This window comes from Narcine bancroftii, chromosome 2, assembly GCF_036971445.1.
Source record: "Narcine bancroftii isolate sNarBan1 chromosome 2, sNarBan1.hap1, whole genome shotgun sequence".
Taxonomy (NCBI): Eukaryota; Metazoa; Chordata; class Chondrichthyes; order Torpediniformes; family Narcinidae; genus Narcine; species Narcine bancroftii.
In genome coordinates, this window is record NC_091470.1 from 107901744 (window position 1) to 107923542 (window position 21799).

The following is a 21799-nucleotide window of genomic DNA, read 5'->3' on the forward strand; positions in this document are numbered from 1 at the left end:
ATCACAGCGTCGTATTTCACTCGGATTATTTAAAGAACTGGAGGGAGGAACAGGTGAGAGAGAATAATTGGCTGGTGCTTTCAAAGAGCTAGCACAGATCTACTGATATGTTCAAGGGAGAAACCTGACATCAAACACAATGTATGCCCAAAATAGATGGCACTTCCAGCTTAATATTGCAGACATCTCTGCAGTAATGATCTTCCTCCACCAGGTGTCCAACATAGATTTTAGCAACTGCGGTAAAGCATGAAAGTCTGCAAACTGTAGTTGAAGTGAAAACAATTGCTGGAGAAACTCAGTAGGTCAAACTGTGTACTCTATACAGCAAAGATAAGGATATATAACCAACATTTTTGGCTTGAGACCTTCTTTAATGTATGAATTTTTTTTCACTGTCCCCAGGTTGAGATTTTAGATCCAGTGTATAAGACGACTCGATTCTGAGGTAAATTTTAAGTTTCGGATATTCCTATATGCTGGCATATATGGTAGAACCTAGAACTATAGAGGACAGAAATAGGCCCTTTGCCTCATGTGTCTGTGGTGAACATGTTGTCCAATTAAATTAAATTTCTGCTGCATACACTTTGACTTATGATGAAAGATTAAATCGCCTAGGATTGTATTTGCTCGAGTTCAGAAGAATGAGAAGAGATCTTATAGAAACATATAGGATTATGAAGGGTATGGATAGGATAGATGTAGGAAGGTTTTTTGAGCTAGCCGGGGAAACTAAAACAAGAGGACACAGTCTCAAGATTCGGGGGAGTAGATTTAGGACAGAGATGAGGAAAAATAGTTTTTCCCAGAGAGTAGTGAATGTTTGGAATTCTCTTACCAGGGAAGTGGTTGAGGCTGCCTCATTAAACATAAATAAAATTTGGTTAGATAAATTTTTACATTTTAGAGGAATTAGGGGATATGGGGAGAAGGCAGGTAGGTGGAGTTAGGTCATAAATTAGATCAGCCATGATCGTATTGAATGGCGGAGCAGGCTCGATGGGCCATTTTTGGCCTACTCCTGTTCCTACTTCCTCTGTTCCTATCCACGTTAATGTATCTATCTAGAAACTGTTTAAATGCCATTATTGTATCTGCTTCCACCAGTACTCCTAGCAGCCCCTTCCAGACACCAGCAGTCTGTATGGGGAAAAGAAATTGTCCTGTACATTCCCTTTAAACAGATTAGACAAAAATTAGATACTTGGTTTACAGATGAAAAATTTCACAGGAAATAAGAAATTCTGAATTGAGGAAGTCCTTGAGGAGCATATTTTAACCTAACTGGCCAAGCCAGGAAATCCCAGAAACAGTCAATTTTATGCTTCTGTCAATCTCGATTGAGGGTGAAATTGGGCAAGAGCAATTTGCACAGCTTCCTGACTTGGGGAGGGAAAAGCATCGTGTGGAGGGCTGGCAAACAGAATATGAAACCTAGGGACATTAGGAGGTCCGAGGACAGGTGGCCAAGAGATCGGGTCACAGGAAGATTTGAAGGACGGCAGAGGACAGATTTTGGAATTGGAATTCCAGAGCTTAGTGCCCTGAGAGCTGAAGACATGCCAATCAATGATGATGAAGATGAGGAAGTTCTATGGGCCCAGGGCTGGAGGAGAGCAGGTTGTTAAAAAAAACATCTCTAATTTCCCAATGGAGGTTATTCTCCCTCATATTTTTGTCAGTTGTTTTTCCACTGACAGGTCTTTAAATAATTCTGAAATTCTAGATACCTGGTCCACAAAGAATGCTCAGCTCTTAGAACTGGATATTTTAATGTAAGGTGACTGCTAAATGTAGTAACAAGATGAATTAATGTATTGTCTTTTCTTATCTTGAATTGAAAATTGCTGTTAGATATTTTCATTGCGAAGAAATATTTTTGTACTGGTTTGGTGTTGCTTATGTATTGTTGAACAGAGAACTAGGAAGTGGAATTATGTAGCACATGTAATGTTCATCAATTAAAAAAGAAACTAACTCTGGATCTTGCTGTCAGTTCTGTGTCTTCCTGCTGATCACTTTTACTGACTCTGGTGTGATGGGTGTCCTTTTGGGGACCTCAGGTTGTATCAATGTTTGCAAAACCTTCTGGCTAGTTGGTGCTAATTGCAATGCAATGTGGGTTAAGAACCATCTTGGGTGTTGAGACAAAACAGGCAATGTGGAATCATTTATCTGTGAGAGCAACCAACTTTTAATTGAATTGGTTGAAAGGAATTCAATATCGCCATTAAACTAAATATTGTCACGTTTATTGTCATCTGATTACAACTCAACAAAGCAGCGTTCTCTCGTCCTCGGTGCAAAACATGCAGACATAACACACATACAGACAAACAATTCACATGTAGGACAAGCATTCATATATATATATTGTTTCAGAAATATGAGCATCTCCTAAGCAGTTCCTTCAGTCATTCAGCATTCTCGCTGCCCGTGGGAAGAAGCTGTTCCTTAAGCCTGGTGGTACCGGCTCTGATACACCTGCATCTATTCTCCACATATTCCCAAGGGGTCCCCCTGGATTCTGCCAAATTTATGTACGAGGCAATTTGCAGCAGCCAATTAACGTACTAATCTAAATGTCTGTGGGAAGAAATTGGAGCATCTGGGGAACCCACAGGGAGAACAGGCAAACTCCACACAGACAGCACTAGAGATCAGGATTGTCCAATATTTATCCCTCAATAAATGTAGGTTAGTTGGTTATTAGTACACTACAGAAGGGCTCAAGCCCAAAATGTCCCAAATAGATTTTTACCTCCTAAGGACGTGGTGAGATCTGCTGAGTTTCTCCAGCATTTCTGTGTGTTTTTATTGTCACACTAAATTTAAATTTTAAATTTGGACATACACCACAGTAACAGGCCCTTTCAGCCCATGAGCCTATGCCACCCAGGCCTATAACCCCCGGTACATTTCGAACGGTGGGAAGAAACTAGAGCCCCCGGGGAAAACCCACGCAAACACAGGGAAAATGTACATATTCCTTACAGACAGCACAGGATTCGAACCTGGGTTGTTACCATTGTAACAGTGTTGCGCTAACCGCTACACCAACAAGGCTACCCACATTCCAAAAATACACTTTGCACTTTGAAGGATGTGAAAAGTTGTACAGAGACTCAAGTCTGTATGAGATCTGTATTCCCAGCATTTACAGGTCAAATAAATCATTAAGCATTAATTTAACAGAACTTTTAACAGAAAACTGCTGAAACATTTTAAAACCTGGATTGACTTTGGATAGTCAAAGGGCCGAGAACCTGTATTCATTCTACAGACACACCATTCGCAGTCCATCATCTTGGCAATGTCAAAATTAAGGTGAGTTTTGTGTCATATTCAGAAGTACAATGTACAGATGCACCGAAATTCCTGCTTCTGCAGCCAAATAGGTCAAGTTTATTGCCATCTGATTGTACAAGTACAACCTGATGAAACAGCATATTAAACGCTGAGCTGAAGTCAATGAATAGCAGCATCGTTCTCCAGGTGGGTCAGGGCAGAGTGAAGCAACAAGGCTATAGCATTTTCTGTAGACCTTTTTCTTCTCTAGGCAGATTGAAATGGGTTCAACATCTCTGGGAGGTGCACTTTTATCACCAGATGCCCAAAGCATTTTTATAATGGAGGTCAGCAAGCCAAGGAAGTTCTGGCATCCGTGCAGAGGGCATGACCTACAGCCAATGAATGTAAGTAGACATTGGGGTCTATGGGGGCGGTAACATCGTGCAGCTGATGACATGAATGGAGATGCTTTGAGAATAAACGCCATAGTCACGGTAGCCATGGAGACTGTTACCCATCAACAGCTCAGGCCCAGAACAAAGTGCGTTCCGCTGCACCGACAGAATCATGCTGCAGCCGCATCCCAGAGTGGGTACCACCACTGTGGGCGGGGATAGTGGTGATCTCCCTGTTAACCTCTGGAGCTATGTGCTGCCCCACTTTGTGTTTTGTACATCCACTCAGTGTGCACGTGCAGCAGTAGGCCAAGGGGAGGGTTCGGCGTTGGGCGTCAGGAGATCCGGCTTGTAGTAGGCTGACTGCTGAGTGAAGGATTCAGAGTGGGGAGTCGGGAGCTCTAGGCACATTAGGGTCCCAACTCTGAACCTTTCCCTCAGCCTACACTGGAGCTCCTGATTTAGGGCCTGGTGGTAGTTAATCTGCCACTGCTTGGGTACCAGGATGATGGTGGCTGTCTTGAACCCTGTGGGAACGATGGACTGCTGCAGAAAGGATAAACAAATACATCTTTAAAGTGGTCAGTTCGTCTCTTTCCGCCCCCTGCCGAAGATGACGTACCGCTCGGCTCTGCCGATTATTACGTCACGCCCGGCTTCAGCTGCTCGAAGCCGTCGGCTCTGCGTGTCTCCGAAGATGACGCCACAGCGCGTCGGGCGGTCCGAAGTCTCAGCTATTTCGGCCCCTCCTGCCGAAAATGACAGGTGGTCCGAAGCTACTCGGCTCTTTCCGCTGTGCCCGAGGATGACGCGCCGGGCCGAGCGGATGTTGACGGTGGCGGGGTGCTTGGGCCTGGCGTGAGTGAGTGAGTGGGGCCGGGGGTTGCTTGAGGTAGCGGTGGGTGGGTGAAAGAGGGAGTCCGGGCCCGGCTTTCCCGTCCCGGTTGAGGTGGCGCCACGATGTCCGGCCCCGCTCAGAAAACCGAGAGCCGCGCTATTCCCAGCCGCAGGGTGACCGTCAGCGACTCGGTGCAGCTGCCGCACGACTTCAGCACCACCCCCGGGGGGACCCTCTTCAGCACCACCCCAGGAGGTAAGGCTTTGTGTGGGCTTCGGCCCGTCTGCATTATCCTGACCACTACCGATCACTAACTAAACCTCCTTACTCCCCACCCGTCCACTGTCACCCTTCCCCTCCCCCACTTTCCCACTGTCACCCTTCCCCTCCCCCACCCTCCCACTGTCACCCTTCCCCTCCCCCACCTTCCCACTGTCACCCTCCCCCACCTCCCACTGTCACCCTTCCCCTCCCCCACCTCCCACTGTCACCCTCCCCCACCCACCCACTGTCACCCTCCCCCACCCACCCACTGTCACCCTTCCTTCCCACCCACTGTCACCCTTCCTTCCTACCCACTGTCACCCTTCCTTCCCACCCACTGTCACCCTTCCTTCCCACCCACTGTCACCCTTCCTTCCCACCCACTGTCACCCTTCCTTCCCACCCACCATTGTCTCTTCCCCCACTCACCCACCATCTCCCTTCCCCCACTCACCCACCGTCTCCCTTCCCCCACTCACCCACCGTCTCCCTTCCCCCACTCACCCTTCCCCCACTCACCCACCGTCTCCCTTCCCCCACTCACCCACCGTCTCCCTTCCCCCACTCACCCTTCCCCCACTCACCCTTCCCCCACTCACCCACCGTCTCCCTTCCCCCACTCACCCTTCCCCCACTCACCCACCGTCTCCCTTCCCCCACTCACCCACCGTCTCCCTTCCCCCACTCACCCACCGTCTCCCTTCCCCCACTCACCCACCGTCTCCCTTCCCCCACTCACCCACCGTCTCCCTTCCCCCACTCACCCACCGTCTCCCTTCCCCCACTCACCCACCGTCTCCCTTCCCCCCACTCATCCACCGTCTCCCTTCCTTCCCCCACCCACCCACACACCCACCGTCTCCCTTCCCCCACCCACCCACCCACCGTCTCCCTTCCTTTCCCCCACCCACCTACCGTCTCCCTTCCCCACCCACCCGCCCAATGTAACCCTTCCCTCGCCCATCACACATGCTGACTATTTGAAAATATTTTGAAATTTGAAAATCCAAATCCTATTTTTGTTTCAAAGCCACTGCATCTCCAAGTGTTGAAAGAAAGTGCGGCAACAATAACCACAAAGCAACACATTGCCTTTGAAATCTGACAAAACAAAGAAATAGTGGAAATGCTCAACATTATGCATTAAGAGAAACAACTAACATTTCAAGTCGATAACTTTCTGTGGTGATATATTTGATGATCAAGTTAATAACATGCAAGTGAACCAATGTTCATTAAAAAGTGACAAAAAAACACCACAAAATGCTACATTTGCGCCTACTTCTCCCTCACCGTCAGAATTTATTGTCGTGATGTGTCGCAAAATTCATTGTTTTGCGGCAGCATTACAGGGGAAAAACTGCTATAAATTACATTTTTTTAAAAATAAGTTTGTGCAAATGAAGAGAAAAAGTGTAGTGTCTGTGGTTCGTTTTCCACTCAGAAATCTAATGACAGAGGAGAAGGTATTTCTGTACTATTAGATGTTTTTATTTAGGTTCCTGTACCTCCTTCCTGATGCTAGCAGTGAGAAGAGGGCATAGCCTAGGTGGTGATAATCACTGCTTTCTTAAGACACTGCCTTTGTAGATGTCCTTAATGAAGTAGAAATGCTACATTTTGTGCCCACACCACCTTCTGCACCACCATTCGGAGGCCCCAAACAATCCTTCCAAGTGAAGTAACATTTCACTTGTGAATATACAGGGGTCATCGACTGCTCTGTTGTGGCCTTCTCAACATCGGGGAGACAGGACGCAGACTGGGGATCATTTCGTTGAGCACCTTCGCTCTGACTTCTGCAGTAACAGAGACCTCCAGTGGTTAACCATTTCAATTCTGCACCCCATTCCCACATCGACATGTCTTTCCATGGCCTCAAGCACTGCCAAATCGAGGCCTCCTGCTAATTGGAGGAACAACAGCTAATATTCTGCCAGGGCACTCTCTAACCAGATGGGATTAACATCGACACCTCCAGTTTATGTTAGATCTCTTTTTCTCTCTCTCCTTATGTTTCCTTTCTTTCAGCTCTCCACACACTTTCCTCTCCATTCAGAGAGTTAACCCCTATCCTTTCGCAGTACTTTATTCTTCTGTCTTCCCATACCTATAAGTTAGTTAGTTCTTATGAACCTGTTAGTTCATGCCTTGACAAAAACCTAGGCCTGAAATGTTGGTGGCATATCTTTGGTTCCTAAGAACACTGCATGAAGTCCTGAGTTTCTCCTGCACTTTTATGCATTAAATTAAAAACAGAGTCTGTCTTATTGTCATTAAAATAACTTTTTTAAAGTACAATTTCATACAGCTTTTCTAATCAATGACCAAGGAAAGGTGTTGTGTGCCCTTACTCTTTTGCACAGGATAAAAAAATACCAGTCAGTTGGTTTGGCTTCCATTGTGAAATTAACTTCCCACTTAAGTTTATAATCTTTTAATCAACATTTACATTTCAGATATGGACAAGTGCATTGGAAGGTTGTAGGTTCAACATCACTCTAGTGGTTTAAACACAATAAGTTGATGATCCAAAACACAGGAAATCCTATGTTTTTTGGAGGCGGTGTGTCCAGATGAGATGTTAAATTAAGACCACAAAGCTTGAAAGCAAAGATCCTATTGGATTATTTTGAAGAAGACCAAAGAAATTGGCTGATATTTACTTCCTGACTTGCTATCATTAAACCAGCTAATCATGTTGCCATTTGTATGTCGCTCTTGAGCATAAATTGGATGGAATGGTTCTTTGGTTTTTAGACATCAAAAGAAAGTTCTTCACAACTCATGAAGCACTTCAGCGTGTTCTAAAACGACATGACTGGAGCAGTAGAAATACAAGTATTTTGTTTGGTATGGAAGGAAATTAATGTTTAAAACTATTTTGTGCAGTATATTTCTGGTTTCTTGCTTTTAAAAATTTATTTTATCAGTTATAACATATTAATAACAAGTTTGGTTTAAGCTCTTTAGGCATTATGAACCATGAAAGCATAATACAGTGACATGGCTAGGGTTTTATTTTTGTGCATTGTATTATAACTTTCAGCTTGATAATTACATGGTATTTGATCGTGATACAACTTAGAACAATGAATGCTGGTTCAGTCATTCTGTATTCTCAGCCACACTATCTCTAAACCCAACATTTTATCTTTTCTTTATCCATTGCCTTTTTTTTAAGTTTCTGTTTTCAAGTTCTTTCTCAACAAGTGGTATATCTGCCAAAAGGAAGAAATTATAAAAATGGCCCATTAAGTCTTTCCTTGCCCAATAAAATCCACTTATTTCCAAGCACCAAAATTCACGAGTCAAATGTTTGCTAATTTTCTTCAGTACATGCCCATGTCTGAGGAGCCAATGCCAATTCTGGTCAGCCTACCATAGGTCAGGATATTCAGCCAAATTTAATCTGGTACCTTCAGATAGCCAAGCAGTTTGGATTTGAGATAATAGTCTTTGAACACTTTCCCTCAATCTATGAGATATCCTAATGCTGAGAGATTGCTGATAATGTGAATTTTTTTAAAATTTAGACCTATCGCATGGTAACAGGACCTTTGGCGCACGAGTCTGTGTCTCTTCCCACCCCACCCCCCATACACCCAATTAACCAACAAGCCCGAACAATTTTGAATGGTCAGAGGAAACCCACGCAGACGTGGGAAGAATGTACAAGCTCCTTGTAGACAGCGCTGGATTCGAACCCTAATCACTGGCGCTGTAATGGCATCATGCTAACTGGTACACTAACTGTGTTGCCCAAGATGACGAGACTCTTGCAAGCCAAGAATTATTTGATTGGCCAATCACATCTTAGATGCTGAATTGTATGTTTAATATTTATTTTTGTGGGGGGCTTCACTCTGAAATTTCTATTTGTTTAACATCCACAAGGTTTCAAAGAAGCTCTTCTGAACCTCACCTACTGAATTCTAGCCAACCTCTGACGTCAAACCTGCTATTGGTGTCCTGCATGCAATAGTCTGGATAGGTCAAAGTACTTCAGTAGCATTAAGTACTTTTGCTGATCCAAGGTTGTAAAAAGTCCTAAATTACATTTTGTTTTTATTTCTGAATATTATTTATAAATTCAAGTTGTTATTATGTGTCATTAGTCTCTTGGCTGTTTGTCAGAGCTTAATGCAAATTGGCTGCTGTATACCTTATCTAACAGTGACCATACTTAATACCATAGTTGTGAAGTAACTTTGAGAAGGTGCTCCAATGGGGTTGGTCTTTGGATATCGTACAAGAGGTGAAATTGGAATTGTTTCAGGGATTAGTTGTTCTGTATGTGCCATTCTGAGATCAGCTCAGATTGTTAGCTCTCCCTGATGGCTTTTGATGGAAAATGTTTTGTTTCCTGAAAAAAAATCTTTGTTCTCCACTCCACTGCTCACTCGCAAACAAAAGAATACAGCGCCTTGTAACTCTCTTATCATCTTACAAATATTATTCCTTTTCAACCAATAAACAATAGCTGGATGAGTTCAGAGGATTGAAGCAGCATCAATGGGAGAAAAAGAAGCTGGGACTGTTCACTGGGGCCCTTCAAGGAACCTTTGATGCTGCTCGACCTGCTGAGTTCCTCTGGCAATTGTTTTATATTTGCTACAGATTCCACCATCTGCAGTTTCTTAGTCCTCATCACCATTATTCCTGGTGATGGCCCTTTACATGGTTCCTGGGCTTATGGGATGCAGGCAACAGATATGGTGAACATCTAATTTATGGATTCACAACTGGATCAGATGAAGTATTATCTGGTAGCTCAGTGGTTAGAGCACTGGTCTTGTAAACTAGGGATCATGAGTTAATTCCATGCTAGGGCCTCATGTGAGGGGCGCTGGACAAAGCGGCGACTCTCTGTCTTCCTTACAAAGTTAAAGAATTTCAAGAATGTTACATTCCAAATGTAGTATTACATGACAATAATGGATCCTTTAACCTGCTCACCATAACCTGTTTTACTAAAAACACACTGCTGGGGAAACTTAGCAGGTCAAACTGAACTTTATATAGCAAAGATAAAGATACATAACCAATGTTTTGGGCTTGAGCCCTTCATCAAGGTATGAGCAAAATGTAGACAGGTGTCTGAACAAAATGGTGGTGGGGGGGGAAGGAACACCAGCAAGCAGAGGGAGGAGGGAAAGTACACTCTTTGGCCTGAGTTTCTCCAGCTTTGTGTTGTTACTTGCAAACTTTTGTGTTTTACACCTGTTTTGTTAAGTACCCCTCTCCTATCTGCTCCGGCCTTTCCCTTAAAAATACATGGTGCCCTGGTCAGCTGCTTCAGTGATTTCTCTTCCTCCACCTGTTACAGCTTCACTGCTGAGTCTATTTTAGATTGAATAGCCAGTTGAAGTGACTAGAAGCCCTGCATGTGAGCAGTGATCATTTATCGATGTGCTGAATCATGTTCAGTTGTTTGCATCCCTTCACTAAGTCGAGTTCATTTTTAACTCAAGAACAAGTAGTTAAAATTTGAGGTTGAACAACTTATCCGTCCCTCCACACAGACCACTTGGCGGTTGGAATGTTGTTCTTTATCACGCCACTTAAATCTGATAAAGCAGAAGAGTCATTTTCTTGGAGATTTTTTTTGCTTCTTTGGGTGGTGTTCTTTCAGGGGGTGTGAGCATATCAGCAAAACTCCCTTTTAATTCTTCACTCTGCTGCTCCACAGTTTTTTAAACAACAGGCAACACTTGGCATTAACTGCAGATTAATTGATGAGAGAATGAACTTAAGTTCTCAGCTGCCGGTAACCATTAGCGTCAGATGTTGTATTGGGATCATTGGTTCTGGGTGATGTGCTTGAATTGCAACTTCTCATCAAGTTATTGAGGGTGCATGATTGAACATCAAACTTTGGTTCATACCTTCTTCCTGTGATCCTTTGAGATAACTCAGAGTTTTTCAAATGAAGATTTTAGGGTTGGCCTCTTCATTCCCTGGATCGTAGAAGAATGAGGGGAGATTTGAATGAGGTATACAAAATTATGATGGATATAGACTAATCTCTTTCCACTGAGATTAGGAGAGATAAAAACAAGCCATTTTAATTCAAATGGAAAAACTCTAGACCTCCATGAATGTTTCAGTGGTTCTGTTCGTTTAGAAAAAAAATTAGATCATGTATTTGATTCATCCGTGAAATTTGAAGATACATGGCAACCTTTTATGTCTTATTTTCATTTGATCTAAATGTTTTTTTTAATGTGATTAGATGTACTTAATCTGGTATGAATCAAAAGCTACAAAATATATGTAACCTCAGGATAAGCTGCTCAGATGGTTTTAATAGAGTGGTTTAGAAAATATGTGTGTGTGTATGAATTTGTGTATATGTATGTATGCATGTGTGTGTATATGTATGTGTGATATATGTGTGAATATATATTTTTGATGTCTGTCTTCATCCAGCTCAGTAGAGAGGGGAACTAAGTTTATACTGTTTGAAGTTTTATCTTGATATATCTCACACACACACATATGATGTTGTATTTTCAGTTTTGTTCCCTTTTCTTCATTGTACTGTATTTATTATAAAAATAAATTAAAAAAAATTGAAAAAGAAAGATAAAAACTAGAGGATGGGTTAAGGGTGAAAGTTTAAAGGGAACATTAGGAGGAACTTCTCCACGAGAGAGTGGTGGGAGTGTGGTATGAGCTGCCAGCTGAATTGATAAATGCGGGCTCGATTTTGACATTTAAGAAAAATTTTGGACAGATGCATGGAAGGAGTATAGAGGGTGCAGGTCAATGGGACGAGGCAGAATAATAGTTTGGTACAGACTTGAAGGGCCTGTTCCTGTGCTTTAGTGTTCTTGGTTCTATGGAATGTTGTGATGAAAACTTGTAGACCACTAATCACTCAATCAAATTACAGGTAACTGGACAGACTACCTTGTGGTAGTAAGTCCCACTGCAAGGGGATGTTTTGCATCATCAAATTTGTTGGAAGCACCCTTGGAACTTGCTCCAACCTTGCTGCATACAGAGAAATCCTACTATCTCTCGTCTGTTAAGAGTCATTTGTCTTTAAACCCTTTGCACGTTTAGGCATTAATGGAGCTGATTGATAGTTGATGGATCATGTGCATAAATTTTCCTGCTCAAATCAACATTTCCGCAGTGTTACTAACAAGCACCAAGAGAACCAAACTCCAGTGTGACTTGTGCATCTTGCACAATAGTTTGGTAATGTCCTACCTGCAGTCAAACACAGGACACCTTGCATGTTAATTGAAATCATTGTCATCCAAAGTTCTTGTGAGTGTTGGTCTATGGAAAATTAATTTCAGTTATGTTTATTGTGCTTCTTCCCTTTAAAATAAGTGTTAGTTTTCATGCATGCCTTGATGAAGGGCTCACGTCCGAAACCTTGGTTATATATTTTTACCCTTGCATTATAAAGGACTTGGTTTGACGTGCTGAGTTTCTCCAGCATTGTGTTTTGACTTCAACCATAGTATCTGCAGATTTTCGTGTTTTACTTCATACATGATATGCTTGTTTATTTATTTATTTCACCTACTTTTGAAGAGACAAGCCCTTGAAATAGATTTTGTGAGTAAGACTTAGTCCTTTTGCTCCCTGCCATAGTGACATGCCCATGCATGTAGGCAGCTGGGTGGGGGTGAGAACAAGGAGCTATTTATTTGCCATGAAGTTGTGTCATGTGTTTTTGTAGCAAGCACACCATTAATTGGAAAGTTACCCAAGTCTCTGGACCTAACTCATCCCTGGATTAATCCTGAGTAAAGCACAAAGGTTTGCAGACACAGTGATTGATGTTCAAACACAATGCTGGAGAAACTCAGCAGGCCAAAAACAGTGTACTTTATATAGCAAAGGTCCGGGCACCTTCCTACATTTTGCTCATACCTTGATGAAGGGCTCAGGCTTGGTTACGAATCTTTATCTTTGTTATGTAAAGCACACTGTTTGACCTGCTGAGTTTCTCCATCGTATTTTTACCTGGATTAATCCTATTCTGAAGGGTCTTTCTCATTCAGCAATACAAGCTAAATATGGTGTATTTTATGCAACAATCCAGGAAGTAAATTTAGAGATGCAGCACAGAAACAGGGCCTTTCAGCCCATGATCCTATGCACCCAATTAACCCACAACGCTGTATATTTTTGAAGGGTGGGAGGAAACCGGAGACACAGGAAGAACGTACAAAACTATGAACCTCTGTGGCTGGCGCTGTAACAGTGTTGCGCTAACAACTTTGCTAACCATGCTGCCTGAAAACGACTTGATTTTCTTTTGACAATTAAGAATAAATTGTCACGGTATGTGTGCTCAAATGCAGTGTTAAATCCTATTCCTTCAATAACAAAGATGAAACATGTCAGCGTTGGGTATCACATGTCAGTGAAGAATTAAAAGGGAGTTAAGCAATATTGCTTTCTTACTGCCTCTTGAATAAGAACCAGTGTTTACCAAATGTGTATTTTCCCACGATTTCATTCCAACTGCCTCTTGTTTTATCCAAATACTGATGATGAATTAAGAAGTGCGCACCACTCCACAATGGGTACATTTCAATAAATGCACAGCACCAACATGAATTAGAGTACAGGTACACAATCCTTTATCCGGAACCCTTGGGGGACAGTGTGTTCTGAATTTGGGATTTTTCCGGATTTTGGAAAGCCCACCCAAATTGTGCTGCTGTATCCACCCCCACCCACTTCCAATCGCCCGGCCGTCTCCTCCAACCGCCAGTCCCTCGGTCACCTCCCCCAACCGCGGTCTCTCGACCATCTCCCCCGACTGGCGGTACCTCAGCCGCCCGGACGTCTCCCCCGACCGCCGGTCCCTCGGCCACCTCCCCCGACCGCCGGTCCCCCGGCCGCCGGTCCCTCGGCCACCTCCCCCGACCGCCCAGCAGTCTCCTCCGACCGACAGTTCCTCGGCTGCCTCCCCTGACCGCCGGTTCCAACTTGCCAGATTTTGGGGATGTCCGGATAAAGGATCGTGTACCTGTATCTATTGGGACCAAATTAAAGATTTTAAAAAAATCTCTTGGAATCTGTAAAATGGATTTGCAGTATCCAAATAGTAGTTGAAGGCAATATTTCTACATTGCTAATTAGATTCAGATTTTGGATTTATTGTCAGAGTACATACATGACATCACATACAACCCTGAGATTCGTTTTCCTGCAGAAAACTTGTGCCATACAGAGAGAAAAAAAATCAATGAAGTGCAAAAGTCAGAGTCCTGATTGAGTTTGTTGTTGAGGGGTCTGATGGTGGAGGGGGAGTAGCTATTCCTGAACCTGGTGGTGCAAGTCTTGTGGCACCTACACCTCTTTCCTGATGGTAGCAGCGAGAAGAGCGTGTGCTGAGTGATGTGGAACCTTGTTTGCTGCTGCTCTCTTGTCAGCAGAGTTCCCTGTGGATGTTCTCTGTGGTGGGGAGGGTTTTGGTTGTGATATCCTGGGCTATGTCCACTGCCTTTTGTAGGGCCTTTTGCTTAGGATTATTGGTGTCCACATACCCTGAGTGTAAAGCCCTGCAAAAGTTATGACATATTATGAGTTCTAATGTTTTCTCAGGAGTGTAATAGTCCTGCTCACCTTGATTTTGTATTTATTAGTTTAAAATGTATTTTATTATACACTAAGTTATGTCAGTCAAAAGTGAAGAAAGGAATTAGGAAAATACCTCTTTGTCAAACTCAAATCATTTCTTGAGCCCGTTTACTTACATTAGGTGATGTTACAATGCATGTTCTAAACACTATCAGCCAGGGATTATCAGCATGTATTCTCATTGGATTACTACCCATGTCACCTATTGCCTCCAATCTTACTCCCTCTCTTGAATTTACCTCCTTGTCTATCATGTTCTATCATACAGCCATAATCACAAAATGTGTCACTGCATTTGGGGAAAGAAGAGATTTTACAAGCTCAACTCCAGTCCTGTATATTGCCATGAAACCTGTACAGACCATGCTCCAGTTGTCACAAAATGGCATTGCATGAACAATCATCTACTTGAAATTAAGCTAAATACTCATTTTTTAAAAAAAACTTGCCTTCAGACCTCCAGTTCAAATTTAAGGTGAAATGGCATTGGATTAAAAGACCATAAGACATAGGAGCAGAAACAGGCTATTCAGCCCATCGAGTCCATTTTCTTATTCTACCTGGCCTTCTTCCCATAACCTCTGATGCCCTGGCTAAACAAGAACTTATCATTTTCTGCCTTAAATACACCCAATGACCTGGACTCTACAACTACCTGTGGCAACAAATTCCACAGGTTTACCACCGTGGGAAGAAATTCCCACACATTTCTATTATAAGCAGGCACCCTTCAATCCTGAGGTTGTGCCCTCTTGTCCTAGACTCTCTGACCAGGGGAAATAATTGTTCCACATCTACTCTGTCCATGTCAACTTTCAAAATGTTTCAACGAGATTCCCCTAAATTGCAACTAATTCAGGCCAAGAGCTGTCAAATGCTCCTCGTTTGATAACCCTATCATTCCTGAAATTATCCCAGTGAACCTCTGAGAAGTTCAACACATCCTTTCTTAAGGAGCCCAAAACTCCTTACAATGCTCCAAGTGAAGTCTCACCGGTGCCTTATAGAGCCTCAACATCACATCCCTGCTCTTCTATTCCTCTTGATTGATTTGTTGAAAGATACCAGAGTAATGATCAACTCATTTTAATGACTGGAGGGCTGTGTGTAATCAGATTTGGGACCTAGCCCCATTTTTGTGGAATGTATAAATTATTCGGGTTTTAAGGTATTGCCCATGATAATGAAGTTTGTTGATTGATACCCAAATAAGCTGCATCGCTGAAAGTGAGAAGGAAATTTTGAAGTTGGAAGATGTCAAATCCAGTAAGTATAGAATAATGTATTTGGGGTCTGTAGATGAGGCCAGAGAATGGATAAAATGTGCAATATTGACATCCCTAAAAGTAGAATGACAAAGGCAAGGAGTTGATTTAAGAAGGAAAACAGGACATTTGCCTTTATTGACAGAGGCTAGAAATTTGGCACATTGTGGTCATGTTTAGACTACAGAGGACCTATTAGGGCACAGCTATCCCAGATGCAGTCTGGGCCCCACACTGAAGGAAGGATGGGAAAGCACTGAAGATCACGCAGGGCAGAATTGTGAGAGTGTTGTTACAGCTGGTGAATTACTGTCAGGAGGTGAAACTCTTGTTTTCTTTGGAAGACGAGGAAAGATATGCTTGAAGTGTATGAAATGATGAAGGGCTTCATCATCATAATGAGGAATTATTTCCCTTAGAATCACCGATGACAGGCATAAAGCGGTTAATTCGTGTAAGTATTGGGGGGGGGGGGGAAAACTATTCACTCTGAACAGTGAGGATCTGAACTCACTGCTTGAAAGAGTGGCAGGAGTAACAGCCCACAGTATTTTTTATAAGTAGCTTGACAATCACTTCAAGAGCTGGGAGGAAGGATTCACACAGTAAGGTAGTTCCTGGTCAGCATGCGCATAATAGGCTAAATCAGCCATTCTCAACCTCTTTTGGCTCAGGACTCTGCTCAAAGTTGATGGGCCCCCTTCCCTGTCAAGCAGGCACATTTAGTTGGTTTCTTCCATACTTCTCTACTACTGTCTACATAAAAAACTTTAAAATATTTTATGATTTCAGTTTATGGTCACCTCTAAATGTGCTGTGGCCCTTGGGGTGGGGGTGGGGGGGGGGTCGCGTGACCCACGTTTAGAACGGCTGGGCTAAATTAGCATCTTCTGTGCTTAATTGTAGCTGAATTTTTTTTAAATTACATTTTAAAATTTAGTCATGCAGGCCCTTCCAGTCCAGGAGCCCAAATACACCAGTTAACCTTCGTATGTTTTGAAGAGTGGCAGGAAACTGGAGGACACTGAGAGAGCGTACAAACTCCTTATAGACCACACGGGATGTTAAATAAGATGACAGTTGTACTTCGGACTAAATACAGCAAAATATATGCTGTATGCAACTGATAAATGATTATGGCTGGAAAAGGAGGGGTCTGTGAGTGATAGATAATGCCTATAAAATCCCCGAGTTGGCCATGCTCGTCTTTTGTTCTGCCTTTTTTGTATGCTCTTTGTTCCATTACTTACTCCCAGCTGCGAAGTGTAAACAATACCCAAAATATCCGAACCAGTAAGAAGAAATGTTCCAGTGTTCATAGTTGAAATTAGATCATCCCCGAAGCTGAAATTTTCTGGAAAGAAACTGCAGGCAGAAGACAGCAAACCACATGCAACAGACTTAACAAGCACCACATGTAATGGTCGGTTTATCCCTAAGTGCCCGACAGACAATAAAATGAGGGCAGCTGTGAGAAGGACCACAATTACCATCTTTAAAAATTCCATTTGAAATGGGTAGAGCAGAGTTTCACTTGTGCATGGACGAAAATGCTGGAGAAGATCAGCAGGTCACGCAGTGCTCATTGTGCCAAAGATACATAACCAACATTTCTGGTCTGAGACCCTTGATCAAGGAATGTTCAAAAAGCAGGTGGATGTCTGAACAAAATGGTGGAGGAGAGAGGAAGAGCACAAGCCCACAGGCAAGTGGCCGTAGATGAATGGGTGGGAGGACCAGAAGAGAGAGAAGCTGGGAAGTGATGGGGGAGGGGATAGCTCTCTGAATGGGGAGGGGAGGGGGTGGGAAACTGGAGGAAAGGAGACAGGAATAGGGAATGGCCTAACGTAAACCAGAGAAGTTGATATTAATGCCATCTGGTTGGAGAGTGACCAGACGGAATATTAGGTGTTGTTCCTCCAAGTTAAGGGTGGCTTCAGTTTGGAAGTTCATGAGTGGTGGGAGTGTGGTGTGGAATTGAAATGGTTGGCCACTGGGAGATCCCCACTATTGCAGCAGACAGAGCAAAAGTACTGAACAAAACAATCTTCCAGTCTGTGTTCAGATTTGTACATTATCCTTGGCTTGTGAGCAGGCATCATTGAGTGGTATTGCTGGTTCTTAACATTATGCAGGATCAATTCAAAATGTCTCATTAACACCGGGCACTGACACAAAGCCATCTTGCATCCTGTGGGCAAATAACATGGTCTCAGATATTAGGTGTCTTTTCACTGTGGCAGCCTTGCCTGAAGGAAAAATTATTTAATTTCATAAAACTATGCCCGATACAGAGGACGCCTCAGTCCCTATTCTAACGAGTGCATTGCTGTTATGCTGCAGGCACCCGTATTATTTATGACCGCAAGTTCCTCATGGAATGCCGCAACTCTCCTGTGGCCAGGACCCCTCCGCGTGACCTTCCAAACATCCCAGGTGTAACAAGTCCATCTACTACAGAGAAGGTGAAGCCAGCAGTGAACCACGTAAACAGCCACGAAGAAAAGGGAGCTGGCGGTAAGGATGAAGATCAGAAGGTTCCTCGGATCTTAGTGAAGGGTAATGTGGGGTGGGGAAATAAAGATATTTTCTTTTTGAGTGAAACTATTAATGACAATTGAATTTTCGTCCACCAGACCTTGAGCAGCGTAAGAGGAGGCAGTGTTAGCTCTCTCTATATTGGCAGAGCAATTTGAAGTGGTTGAAATGGATTTGATTCCTCAAACACCTATGCACAATCTGATGAACGTGGCCTTGTAATGCTGCCCATGTTGTCTTGAAGGGAATAGCTTAATGGTCATGATCACTGGTGGATTTATTTGTAAACTCCTTTATTGGCAGCATCTGAACAGTATGGTTGAGGTTGGAAGCTATTTTCCTATGGTGAGTTATCAGATAGCAGTAACCTTAGCATAACACAGTTTGTTCATTGAGCTCAGAATATTTTTCGTTCAAAGGTAGGACATTTCACTTGAAATATTTTAAAGATACATTTTCAGAGAAGGTAACTAGAAATCCTTGCAGCAGCAATAACTTGTTTGAAATTACCTACCTGGAGCAAATCTCATTTGCTTGCTTACTTATGGCATTGGAGCTATTTAGTTAATTCTTCCCTGCCAGCTCCAAATAGGTTAATCCCAACAGTCCCATTTCTCCCTCCTTATTTCCCTCTAACTTTAACTTGTTCCATTTCACATGCCAAAGAGTTTGTCTTTTTCTGCTCCAAGGGGTGAATTTTCAATCACTCAGTACATCTTTGGGATAGAACTGTAGAACACGACAGCACAGAAACAGGCCGTTCGGCTCTTCTAGTCATTCCTGAATTATTACTCTGCTTGGTCTCACTGAACTGCACCCTGACCATATCCCCCCCCCCCCCAATTCATGTACCTGTCTAAATGTCAAAATTGAGCCTGTATTTATCAATTCAACTGGCAGTTCATTCCACACTCCCACCACTCTGTGTGAAGAAGTTCCTTCTAAGATTTCCTTGAAACTTTTCCCCCTTTCACCTTTAACCCATGTCCTCTTGTTTTTATCTCGCCTAACCTCAGTGGAAAAAGCCTGCTTGAATTTACTCTGTCTCTACCCATCAAAATTTTGTATACCTACCAGGGACTTTAGATCTGGGAAGAAATTAAATGCATGCAGTCACAGGAAGATATTCCATGGGGATAAGAGAGGAGATTCCTGGGGGCTCTGACAGTCTTTGAAATCTTCACTAGCTACAGGTAATGTTCAGGGGGACAGGTGGTCCCAGTGTTACTCAGGAAGGGCAGCAGGGTATTGACACACCAGTGAGTTAATATGATTAGATGTGAAGTTATTGGGAAATATTTGAAGGAGTAGAATTAATCTACATTTGGAAAGGCAAGTATTAATCAAAGATGGTCAACATAGGTTAAGGGAGTGGGGGGTGGTGGTTGAGTGCTGTTTGACCAAATTAACTAAAGATAATTAAATATATTGACTTGCACCAAAACAGAGATTCTAAAACTTGAGAGTAAAAGGCTGAAGGTTTAGAAGGGATCTGGAGGAGAAAAATAATTCTCCCAAAAGGCAGATGGAATCTGGGATGTAGTACAAGAGGATGTGGTGAAGGCAGAGACTCTCATAATATTTAACAGACAAGTTAAACAGGCAAGTATAGTAAAAAAAAATCCCCGTTATACAGAATTCAAGCAATTGGCAGCCTCAAGCAATGATTTTAAAAAATGCAGAAAAGAAATAGTTAAAAAAAATAGGGTTTAACATTGGTGATCCCTATGTTCACCAATCATGCAATCTCAAGCAACCAGCTAATTCACTTATTGAGCAATCCCCACAGGCTTTAATATACTCAGATCGCCAAGGCTAAGAAGGTATATGAAATTACTGTTGGTGGATGTTTAAAGATGAAAGTGGCCAGGGTGGGCCAAAGGGCCAATTTCTGTGGTTTATGCCTCTAATGTGTCAACTCCACATTGACAACAATTAGAAGGAACAATGCTCACCATGCTGCCAGCCCACTTGTTTGCCAAAAGACTGAGGTTCACCACTACTGTCATGCAAACTCAAATGGACAAGTTGATCTTCTGCTGGATAAGAAATTGTGGCTGAATGAACCGCCCCTGGATAGAATTGTGGGTGGAGTGGGAGTTCATTAGTCTTTTTTGTGATTGGGGCAGCAAGGAACATCAGTAGGTCTTGCAGGATTGATGACTGTGCAAGGACATATGTGCATGTGAAAATATGAATTTTATTGCAGTGCAGTAGTTAAACGGGCATACAAGTTTACCCATGTGCACTACAGGTAAGGAACAAGAAGTTTTGAAACAAGCATGGAGTAAGTGGTTGCAGATGGTTGATGGAGATGGAAGGAACAGAGCAAGGGAAATAATGCTTAAGATTACAAGTTTGCTTCCTGAAAAGAAATTGGGGATTATGAGAGCGAACTTCAACCTGAACACAAAGATAATTTCAGATTTGTCATTTCACGTAGGAAGTTGGAAAAACTTTAAATTAACTTTGATTGAATTTAGTATGTTCAATCATATAATGATGCTGACGCGTTACATCAGTTCAACTGACCTAAAAATGTTTGAGCTGATTTTTGTTTGTACTCGGCATCTGATGCCTCTCATGTCGATATCCAATAATAGTTGGCCAGCGTTGATGGTTTCCAGTTGCCCTGATACCACTTTTCCATGGTCACAAATTCCTGGTGAAAACTTTCACCATGTTCGTCACCGACTGCACCAAGATCAGCAGGGAAGAAATCCTAAATGTGAATGAATTTTCAATGACGTGTTGTACATCATGGTTAGTGTGCTTGAAGTAGACTTAAAATGTGACAGGAAATCACAAAAATAAGTTGCATCTTAAAAATACTATGTAATGGGGAAATTTTTAGGTGATTTTTGTGATCAGCAGCCCAGAATTCATAAAATGCACCCTATTCAGGAAGCAAAATCTTCATTGTCCGGTGTTATTGAATGAATTTAAACTGAATCGAAGGTCATGGAATTCTTTCTGTTTCCTGTAATAGGTGATGATGCCCAATTTGAGATGGATATTTAAGGAGCACCATGTGGTTTCTTCTGGACTGAGGAGCTTTGGTCCTGGAACCCCTCGATATGGGCTTGTGCATCAGTCCATATGTCTTCTCCCAGCCACCAGCTCTACTTAATAAAAAAAAATCAAAATATGCAAACATTTTTTTTTGTTGCCGTTGATGGAACCGTCCACCTCTGTGATGTGGCAGACAGTGACACTTTCTTCAACTGCTGTGAAAAGTGCAAGTGCCACATGATTTACATGGTGGGGCATTTGCTATTCTCATCGGTGCCAAACGTTGTAAAGAATGGGTGTCTTGGGTTTTTGATCTGTTTAATCTGGTTTCAATTTTATACACCTTTGGTAAACATGGCTAAAGGTTAAGCTTTCAGAGATGTAATTCCTGTTGAGAGGGAAAAGAAAGAGATGGAAAAGTTAAGCAGATGAAATAAAATGAAATTAAGATATTTGAATTTGTTGTGTCTTTCTGGATATACAGTGGCTTCCATAATGTTTGAGACAAAGACACTTTATTCCTTTATTTGCCCCGTGATCCAGTTTTAAATGTGTAATCAAACAGTTTTCACATG

The 21799-nt window shown here is 42.6% G+C and overlaps 2 protein-coding genes across 3 annotated transcripts in view; both read left to right on the forward strand.

Annotated features, from left to right (window-relative positions):
• The window catches only part of LOC138754108 (rho-related BTB domain-containing protein 2-like), a 79121-nt gene extending 77139 nt beyond the window's left edge, over positions 1-1982 (forward strand). The window contains exon 12 of the transcript XR_011351568.1: positions 406-1982. The gene's annotated coding sequence lies outside the window, so the exon portion shown is untranslated. The remainder of the gene's footprint in view (positions 1-405) is intronic.
• A 2468-nt stretch (positions 1983-4450) lies between these two features.
• On the forward strand, positions 4451-21676 carry LOC138754112 (eukaryotic translation initiation factor 4E-binding protein 1-like). 2 transcript variants are annotated; one of them, XM_069917938.1, is made up of 3 exons: positions 4451-4782; positions 18018-18233; positions 21202-21676. In XM_069917938.1, the coding sequence occupies exons 1-3, from the start codon at positions 4650-4652 to the stop codon at positions 21231-21233; spliced, it is 381 nt and encodes a 126-aa protein (XP_069774039.1). In that variant the 5' UTR covers positions 4451-4649; the 3' UTR covers positions 21234-21676. The 2 variants fall into 2 exon arrangements, with proteins under 2 accessions (XP_069774039.1, XP_069774040.1); XM_069917939.1 differs by having other exon boundaries at positions 4466-4782; positions 18018-18191.
• The last annotated feature ends 123 nt before the right edge of the window (positions 21677-21799 follow it).

What these genes read in the sequence shown, in the direction of transcription:
- LOC138754112 (XM_069917938.1), top strand. Translation starts at nt 4,650, where the DNA reads ATGTCCGGCCCCGCTCAGAAAACCGAGAGCCGCGCTATTCCCAGCCGC. An exon ending in CTTCAGCACCACCCCAGGAG is followed by an intron (nt 4,783 to 18,017) that starts GTAAGGCTTTGT and finishes GTTATGCTGCAG; the next exon opens with GCACCCGTATTATTTATGAC. An exon ending in TCCTCGGATCTTAGTGAAGG is followed by an intron (nt 18,234 to 21,201) that starts GTAATGTGGGGT and finishes TTCCTGTAATAG; the next exon opens with GTGATGATGCCCAATTTGAG.